The sequence below is a fragment of the Atta cephalotes genome (assembly GCF_000143395.1).
Source record: "Atta cephalotes unplaced genomic scaffold scaffold00011, whole genome shotgun sequence".
In the NCBI taxonomy this organism is placed as follows: domain Eukaryota; kingdom Metazoa; phylum Arthropoda; class Insecta; order Hymenoptera; family Formicidae; genus Atta; species Atta cephalotes.
This window is the reverse complement of record NW_012130075.1, coordinates 1,841,420-1,851,739: the sequence shown is the minus strand read 5'-3', so window position 1 is coordinate 1,851,739 and position 10,320 is coordinate 1,841,420. Positions and strand designations below refer to the sequence as shown.

Genomic DNA, 10,320 nt, shown 5'->3' with positions numbered 1-10,320 from the left:
TATAAATAAAGTGTACAAATTAAAAGTTTATTGTGTATTGCTTCTCTTTCTTTCCTACACTATCATCACTATATTTTGTTGGTATTATTAAAAAATGAAATAATAATAAAAATTGTCCTCTCAATTTATTTATATTATTTAATAGTATTTAATATTTAGACTTAAATTTGAGAAAAATTCTATTTTTTTAAATTTAGATATAGTTATAGATTATTATTATATAATTAAAAATTCATATAACGGTGTAAATCTTGGGAAGTTTCTCTTTATGCGTGCCGTCCATGTGTCCGCACACGCCGGTCACATGACCTTGCAAAGTGGTATCCAGCATCACAGACACGCTGTCGGAGGTCCACATTATCAGTACTGGTACGCGTTGAGATTGGACCACAAGATGCCCATAATGCTCGGTGAGTCTGCAAGCGGAAGTTGTATTTATTTTAACATGATTTTTCTTAAATTCTATATTAAATTCTAATTGATTAATTGTCGCACTTACTTTAACGCGTAAGACTTCGGTTCGTCTTTTGGTATTACAACTCCCTTCTCATGCTGGTTGATTACATTGCCATCAATCATAACGACGGTATCGAACTCATTTGGTACAATCTCCATTTCATGATCGGCAACATATATCTTTATGGCTAATTTAGTACCTTGCACGGATTTTACGAAAACAGCATATGTCCAGTCAATATGGTCAGCGGATACAAGGGTCCATTTATCGAAAACTACAAATGGAATCACACCCTCGTCCAAGGTGATTAATGCTTGTGGATAAACAGTGCAGATCTCTGCAAGAAAAAGATAATTCAATAAAATTGTTGCTTCAATTTTCCGTACAGAAATTTAATACTAGAAGATATAATATATAATCTTTTCTAATATTCTTCATAAGTAAATTCTGAAATATTCTAATGTCCAATTTCTTCACTTCTAGATAATTTTATCCAAGAAATATCTCCTAGTATACAATGGGGATATCTCCTGAATAAGATTATCCGCAACTTATCTGGCAGTGAAGAAATTGGGCATAAGTCTATAAGATTTCTCATTCTATAATTTCTAATACTATCTGAAAAATCTTAAGGTATTTTTCAGAAATCTTTGTAAATTTGAAATATGATAAATAAAGATAAATTCTTTAAAATATTATAAGATGAGAAATTTTTTTATTGGCAGAATCACATCATTTCATTTTTAACTAAAAATTTTACTATGATATTCACATAAGAAAAAAAATTTAGAGAAGAACGACTTACTAGTCTGGCCTTGCATCAGTTTATACACAGTATCTATGGAGAAACGAGTATTGTCCATGAGAGAGTGCCATTGTGGATGCGACACTGGTCTATCCACAACTATGCCCTCGAAGAAATCTTGCTGCAAGGGAACTTGGACGTATTCGTATCCATTAACCGGAGTAATGATGGTTGTATTGACATGACTCAGATCGGAGGAGTATTCAATCATAATCTTTGCGTTACCGCTTTCAACACGTTCCACGAAGTACCTTATGTATGATAAATACGATGCGCGAATGTGATCTTCAATCATAGCAAGATATGAGAGTATCTGTACAGGCATCTGAAAGAGAACCACATTTCTTTTCCTTGATTGAGAACATGTGATTGATGATATTGATTTTCAGTCTTTTCCATGTTTATGTTATTCACTATATATAATATTTATTAGCATATAACAAATTACTTTAAAAAACATATTTAAGAAATGTTTAAAGAATTAGAGAACCAATTATAGATGTTTTACATAAAATCTTCTAAGTTTTTTATTATATTTTCAAATTATTAGAAGGCAATTGTGTTATGAGTAATTCATCTTCTCTTACCTTTTTGTACGTTATATTAATGGTATATTTCTTTAGAGTCGTGTAACGTAAGGTTTCACGAATGCAATTCATAGTTTTGGGAAAATAGCTTTGTTTGTTTTGGAATTGCAGATTTTGAGTGTCTTTAACGCAAGCACCATGCATATTATTGTGCGTCATTTGCCTCTTTTGTTCTTCTGTCATTTCGCCTTTGAGAGTCATCACAATCATCATATCGTCACGAACACACTTATCGTCATCTGTAAATCCTGCTGTAATGGAAATCTTGTTATTGGTCTCTTCTTTAGTAGTGTCGATCTTCAAGGGATTTGTTTCGATGATTGGATAGTTTTTCTGAGCGTCTAAGCAGATCTAAAAGTACAAGCAAAAAGTTCATTCATAATCGCTAGTGTTATTTTATTGAGTTTTTTATTTATTTGTACTTTCTAATAAATAAATCTATTTTAGAATTAAGACAATTAACTTAAGATAAGTTAGACATACCTTCAAATTCTTTTCCCCTGGAGTCTGTCTCATCATCTGAACTTTGAAATTATTCATCAGATGTCCCGGAGATAAGTCAATGTTCACGTTCATGTCCCACGAACGAATGGATTCGTTTGTGGAAGCTGCTTTAGTATCGAGAGTAGCTCGTATATTGATCTTGTTGCTGCTAAGAGTGTAAATCTTTTCATGAACGTGATCAACATCCTCCACATTGATTCTTATGTTCAAATCGACCTGAAAAAAGAGAAGATAAAAATGTCGAATTTTTCTTTCAGATTTATTTTTGACTACTTTTCTTTCAAATCTGTATTTTTGACTGCTTACATGCGACGTAGGATAAACAATGCTGGGTTCCATCTTCAACAGTGTCCCACAGTTACCTATTTTCGGTAGAGCATTCTCATTCATCATTCTTTGACGAATGCCCATGTAGTATTGAAGAAGTTTTGAATTCCTAACGAATAAATTGTAATATAATATTTTTTTTATTTAAAAATCGCATCGATAATCAAAACTCAGATTTAACTAATAAATTATGTTTTTTAAAATATTTTTTCAAAAAAGGAACTGTTGCTATCAGCAGCAACATGTATCGATTCAATTAGATTATTGCACCAACTCAATTAGATTATATTGCATTCTAATCTATTGTTTACCAAGTGTTCTTATGTTCTGCGGAGAATACACGCTGCCATTCCTCGGCATCAGTCATCTGAGTGATCTCATTTTCGCAATCAAAGACTGACATGCTGTATTTAAGACCTACGTCCTTAGAATCCATGGAGACGTGATGATTCTTCTTTTCGCCAGTAGTGACGACCATGTGATGAAGACAGTCAGCACAGCAGGTCTTGAGAACGTCTTGCTCGTCTTCGGTGATGGTTACTAAGTTCTTCGAGTAGGATCGTATTCCGGTGATTGACTGTTTGGTGACAGGCAGTCTTGGCAAGGTGATTTTAAGACTTTTCGCCTCGTGATTGTAACCGATGCTCATTTGCAGGGGCAAGATAATGTCCTGGACAGTGGCGCGACGAACTGAGTGCCAAACGTCGACAATCGGATTGTAAATCGACATGACATATTCACCATGCCTCCAGATGCGAGTGTCGACATCAAGCTTCAAGCTCATTGACGGCTTTTTTAGCTCGTTTTGAACGTTGTTGAACTTGAATGACCATAGCTGAGGACTCTTGGTATTGAAAACTCCCTGCAGACCCATGTCGGTGGGCACTTGCATCTCATAAAGGGTGTCGTATAAAATTTCCTGGATATTGCCGACCACTGTTTGCTTCAACGTTTGGTATGCGTCGTCGAACATATTTTTAAAGGTGTTCTGATCATAGTGATTGAAAAGGACAACAAGACCGTTCAGCGTGATGCAGATATCCAAGTGAACAGGTTTCTTCATTGGCATGTCCTGTGCGGCACGAATTAAGATGTTTTGCACATTCTTGTTGGTGAGGTTTTCTACGGAGGTGCCAATTAATTCCTTTTTGACCACCTTCATGATCTCATCCAAGCCATAGGAATTCCAATAGATCTGAAGAAAATTTGTATAAATCTAATATATGTTGTTCGCATATCATATTTTAAATTCTGTAGAAATATATATGTATATATGAAATCGAATATGCAATATGTTTTTTAATTTCTATACTTTTCTTTCATGTATTATATTAATCTTAATCTTTCATGTATTATAAAGCTACCTATATTATAAAGTTTATGCTGAATTGGTACATTATTACTTACACCCATTCTATTAGTAGATTTACGAGCGAATGAGTTATGATATTCAAAGTATCCAGCGTAGGGCGTACCGGTCGATTCTTCGAGAATCCATGCGGTATTCCAGGATTCGCCAAATTCATACATAGGATCTGTATAGTCGACGAATTGTTTAGATGATAGTTGAGTAGTAATCGGTCTGATCCTTGTGAAGCGTAAAACCTTTCTAACCATTTCACGAATTGGCGTGAGGCAAGGATCCACGGAATTAGCGAGACCTTTCAGAGTAGTCAAGTGATAGTTGTACAAATGGTTGTTCGGCTCCTGTGTCATAAGCCAATAGATATTCATGATACGTTGCATGTTCGGCATCTGGCTCATTAAAGTTTCATAGGCGACAATCCTGATAGATAACGGTTGAGTGACATCAGCGAGGATAGGCCAGAACAGATTGTGAGTATATTCGATTCTATCGGAGACTGCCTTCTTGATGGCCCAGATTGCTTGAGCGCGAATATGATCTGGATGTTCAGATATCGTAACTTCACCACGGATGATTGGCTCCAAGAGCTTCTCGATATTACCCACTTGCACATTTTTCATTGCCATAAGATATATCATTTTCATCTCGTATGATTGCTCGTCTGAAACATTTGTGAAAGGAATTCTGTAATCAATGTGTACATTATTAACTCTTCAGTGCTACTCTGGATGTGATATTCTATTTTTTTTTTCTATTGCTTTTCCAATGCTTTTTCCATTGTTTCCTTTATAACTTTTTTATAAATAAAGGTACATTTTCTTAGTACTGTTATGTTTTTTAATATCTAATGTTTCAAAAAAATATTCTTTAAAAAATATGTTCATTTTTATAAAAGTGATTGAAGCACTGGTATTGCATACTCAAGTGTGTTATTTCTGTAGTGGCACTAAAAGATTAGAAATAATTTAATTAAATAAAAGAATTAGAGTAGAAATAGATTAGATTATGCGGTTGATAAAAATTCATTTTAAATAAATATTTGTATTTAAGCATGTAAAATTCTTTGCTGCGTATTTTTTATGTTTAATACAATACAATTCTTACTTTTGACATGGTCGAAGAAACGGTGAAGATATCTTTCGAGAAGAGGGTTGACGATATCACTCTGCTGATGTATGAACGTCTTGCGAATCAAAATAGAGAAACAAAGGATGCTGGCTTTTCTAACTTGCGGTGACACAGTGCTACCTAATTTTAACAGGTCTTCCATTTCCAGAAGTAATCTCTCAGACGGTACTTTGACATGCATCGACAATTTCCTCAACATACCAACGGCAGTATTATCACTCACTTTATGCTTACGGACGACATTGCGTACGAAGTGGCAAGCAGCGGTCGTGCCCACGGTTGGAATCATTTGCAAGAAGATGTTCCTTTAAAATCATAGTTATCGTTTTATTTCATCGCCAAACAAAATTGTGCAAATTAAATTTCTTCAAAAGAAAATTAGTAAATTAAAACAAATTATTTTTTTAATTCTAACACTACCTTCACAGAAATTTAATACTGAAAAATAGTGATTAATTACTTACTTAAAATAAGTAATCAATCATTATATCTTTTAGTATTAAATTGAATTTTTATAAAGGCAATTGACTCCATAAGATAAGAGATAATTGCAAATTACTCACTTCATCGTGTCTTCCTTGGGTGTCTTCGAATCCTGAATAGTATTGTAAACTTGCTCTAGTGAACCTAGATCCATATAGCTCATAGTGTGCTGTAGTCTATTGATGGTTTGCCCGTGTTTCCATTCAGGTTCTTTGGCCTCTAAGTGATTTTCTTCGAGATAATCAGTAGCTTCGACCAACATCTTTTTAAGTTTAGGAATAAGCGTATCCAATTTCACAATATGTCGACCATGAGTAAGATCTTCGGCAGCATGGAGAGCGTAATTTCCCAACGGCTTATTGAAAGTGATATCGCGAATAATAGGCACATTCTGAATATTCACAGTCAGCATAGGAACTTCTATCGTTGGTACTACAGAATGTAAATTCAAAGTAGTGCTGAAATAATGAATAAAAGCAGGACCATATTGGCGTACAAACAATTATATAATACAATAATTATTGATATAATTACTTAGTCAAGAGGTAGTGAGATTCAGATCGACTATTATAAGGGAAATAATTAATAGTCGAGTGAGCAACTAGACGCTCGATGAGGATGTTATTATCCTGACGTTTGATCTCGAAGACTCTTCTGGCGAAAGTAGTCATATCATCCTAAAATTCAAAAGAAAAATGAATTAATTATAATTCAGTACAGCCAGAATTTAAATAAATGTTTAATAAATAAAGTTGTCAAGACAAAGTGAAATTTACCACAGGCTCCATATGACACTTCTCGCATTCGAAGTAATCGAAGGTACGCTGAACGAAATGACTGCAGTTTCGCAAATCGTGCATTTTCGTGACTATGAAAACGTCGGTGTTCTCTGAATTCGTCGAGTTTTTCAGCTGGACATCATAGGCGACTTGACAAGTACCGTGGATGGTATTCTAGTGGTAACAACCAAAGAGAACATTTTGAAAGACACGCTTTTGCTGGATGTTCCCATCAGTCGTTACCTACCTCATGCGTGATGAAACCATGCGGCTTCAATGGAGTTTGCATCTGGATATGAGCCAGATCCAATTGCAGCATCGAGGCGATACCTTGCTTGATGTTCCTTGACCAACCGCTCTCGGTTTCTGGCATTTTGATACCCTGGAACTGAAATCAAATGTTCAATCGAGTCATTCGTCTTTCACGAATGATTTTTATGTCAAATTGTCGTCTTAAGAATTCGAACATTACCTTGCCAGATTCGTTATAAACGATCACGAACGGTTCTTGAATTTGCTGTGCGGCTTCTCCGAGTTCGTGAAGAACTTTGACCGGCTGGTGATGTACGACCATGCCATTGTACATGCCATACTTTAAATTGTTTAATTTGATGTAATAAGCATTATTTAAAGTTGGATCACTGGTATCCTTCTTTACATGAAGTTGCCCAGTAAGAGCGAACTGGGAGACATATTGCGCTGGCTCGACAGTTCCAGCTTTTATGTCGGCATAGTAATTGTAAATCACTGTTTTTTCAGCAGGAAAGTGTACTGAAATATTCGAATTATCGTAAATTATTTATCTGTCATTTTATATCTATATTATTAATTGTATTTTGTTTGTATTATTATATTACTTATTTGTTAAATAAAGCAAGTATCGTTTTATCGATTGTTAAATATAATAATCTGTGACTTTGAGAAAAATGTCAAAATAATTTTACATTTAATAAATCATAAAGTGTGCATTGAATTATTATCATTTACAGTCCACAATACAGTGAATTAATAGATACGCGGAAATAATTTTATTTTACTGAAGAAATGATTTTACTATTATTAATGTAACATTATTACATAAATATTCAGAATACAACTTGTCTATACTAATTTGTAAACAAATATTTTTTTTAGTATTTTATAAAATAAGAAAAACAAATAGAAATAAGAAAATAGATATAAATTCTTACCTGGTACCGCATATGTGGCCGTTAGGCACAACAAAAATACTGAAAACATAATTTCATTACATATACATGATATAATATATTCTCCTTCAATGTATTGCGTATTAAAAATATTTAAAATCTGTGAAAAAGAGAAATTGAAAGAGGATTAAATTTAAATTAATATATTTATTAAATAATTGTAAAATTTTTATATACATTTTGAAAATACTATATAAAATCAATTACTTCCTTAGATGTTTCTTTATTAGAATTCGCAAATTGCAAAAAAAATTTTTTCTTTCTCCTTCGAAAATATGAAGTTGTAGAAAACAGTTTTCTAATTTGAGAAAAGGTAAATGATGACAATTAGATTGATATAAAACTGGATAAGATATCTGAGCTTTCCACAATTATATTATACATATCGAATTTGTCGAATTGCAAAAAAAAAGGAGAAATAAATTCCATTTAAGTCTAACTCGCGATTCAAGCATTTATCATGGAACAAGTCGGAATAAATTCCAATCGAAGTTATTTAATTATTCCTTGTTTATTGCGTTCTAGAGAAAACGGAATACCTAGGTCTGATCGGTATTCATTCCAACATGTTCCATGATAGATACCCAGAAGTAAATACGACTTCGTGTTTGGTGGCGACTTACCAGTAAGGGCATTCATCATAGCGTGGCCCCTGGTGTAAGACTGGTAGCGTACGCAAGATCCTCCCGCTTTTATAAGGCGCAAAGTTCTTCAATTGCTAAAATTCAATTGGTAAAATTCAAAAGTGCAGGCAAAGCGATAACCCTGCGATGAAAGGGTGTTATATATTACGGAGAGAAAGAGAAAAAGGATCGTACCGGTATAATCAAGGAGATAACTCTTTTGGGGTCAAGCCGTTATTTACACATTAAAAAAGCATGCATGTATATTAAAAATAATTCGTATATCAGACTGATCGCGATTGGTCTCGGCACTCCTTCATCATTTTCTACACCAAAAAAAACTTCATTTCTGTCTAAATTACATATGCAATTCGCGATTTTATCTTTGCATATACGCTATGCATTGCATGTAATCGCATCACTGCTCCCCAGTGATTTGTATGCACCGGAAAAGAATGATTGTCAAATATTTTTACAGTCCGAGTGACCGGCATTTTGACGGTAAGATAAAAAATCAGATAAAAGCAATGAGTCTGTAAATAGGAGTATGAGGAAGATTTGGAAAGAGCATCAATTTTGTAAGAGGTCGATTTTGCGAAGACGAGATGTAGATAGCAGGGACAAAAGTGCTAGAAAAAATAGGTTAATTGCTTAATAGAATTGCTTAATAGAAAAATCTTTGGTAAGATCGATATAAGCAGATTATACAGCGTATTATTAATTTTAGAATAATTCATTAAAAGAATGGCATTATAATTTTATGTAAAAAATCTATTGTGATTGTTAGCATAAAAACGATAAAGAGAATATAATTAGATAAAAAATTCTATAAAAAAAATAGTGCATGGACGTATCTAGGATATTTTTTTTTAAAGTGACTTTTTATTAATTTTGTTATCATAAACAAGTTTTTACATTATTAAATTGCTTTTTTTTATATATTTTAAGCATAGAACGTCTTCTTCTTGTTCCTTTTCAATGAGAAAAGTATTAAGTTTTATAAATCATAACATTTATTTTTTTCTCTGAAAAAAGTATTGATAAAATAAAAAAGGATTGATAAAATTTTATTAAAAACGAAATGTATAATTGCGAAAGGAGTACTTAATATTTTAGTGGATATTCTATTTTACTTAAAAATCTTGTGAAAACTTTCCTCATGAAAATCGAGCACTCTGTTAAAGTTAAAGCTCTCTAACTAGTGAAAGTTCCAGATATACATGAACATAACGATAAGAAAAATATATTATATATTATATTTATGATGATAAAAAATTTATTAAGAATTAAAAAAAAGTTGCATTTTTTATAATTAATAATGAAAAATTAAAAAAATTTCAGGAAGATTTGAATCTTCTCTTTCTTAGATATGTCCAAAGATGTATTTATTGCAGATAGAAACTAATAAGCAATTTGCTAATGATTTATCAATCATTAAAATTAAATTCTCTTTTATTCCTTGCATTTCATGTTGCAGCAAAGCTATTTAATAGTTCTCTCGCTTGTCTTTTTATATATTTGATTAATTAAGATAATCATGAGTAATTATAGCCGCAAAGATAATTGAATAATTTATTCATTGATCGCATAAATTAAATAATCATTGACAGTTTGATAAAAAGCAAAAATGATTGCCTGTTTACCAGCGGTTTTACGTAATAATAATACACCAACATATATATTTATCTGTTGTCTCGCTGTTATACTGATTGTCTTTTTGAACGACCGAATGTCCTTTCATTGATAGATTGACAGATTCTTTGGACTTGACTTTTCCTGTATAAAAATATCGAGAGAGGTCACAATTTATTATTTTCTGATTTTTTGCATCATATACTATATGCATCGAATTAAAGTTAACTATATTGAAAAGCAAACTTCATCTGATATGATACTGAAGAATAGTAGTATTCATTTGATTCTTCAAAGTTAATTCGTAAAATAAGTCCCTTTTCCAATTTCTTATATCTTGAAAATTATTAAATACTTCTATATATATATATATATATATATATATATATATATATATATATATATACTATAGTAATAACTA

General features: G+C 32.4%; 1 protein-coding gene across 1 annotated transcript; it reads right to left on the bottom strand.

The window, feature by feature from the left end:
* Positions 1–6: 6 nt before the first annotated feature.
* Positions 7–8,283, bottom strand: LOC105616996. Its single transcript, XM_012198577.1, has 16 exons — positions 8,268–8,283; positions 7,627–7,665; positions 6,909–7,207; positions 6,684–6,824; positions 6,434–6,610; positions 6,192–6,334; positions 5,738–6,115; positions 5,151–5,479; positions 4,088–4,707; positions 2,992–3,875; positions 2,660–2,789; positions 2,333–2,569; positions 1,850–2,200; positions 1,263–1,587; positions 500–794; positions 7–416 (listed from the first exon to the last, which is right to left on the bottom strand). Exons 1-16 carry the CDS (start codon positions 8,281–8,283, stop codon positions 233–235), a joined length of 4,548 nt encoding a protein of 1,515 aa, XP_012053967.1. The 3' UTR covers positions 7–232.
* Positions 8,284–10,320: the final 2,037 nt, after the last annotated feature.

Coding starts and splice junctions, on each gene's coding strand:
- LOC105616996 (XM_012198577.1), bottom strand. Junction 2,570..2,659: donor TTGTTTATCCTACGTCGCAT/GTAAGCAGTCAA, acceptor CTCTTTTTTCAG/GTCGATTTGAACATAAGAAT. Junction 2,201..2,332: donor CAGGGGAAAAGAATTTGAAG/GTATGTCTAACT, acceptor TTGTACTTTTAG/ATCTGCTTAGACGCTCAGAA.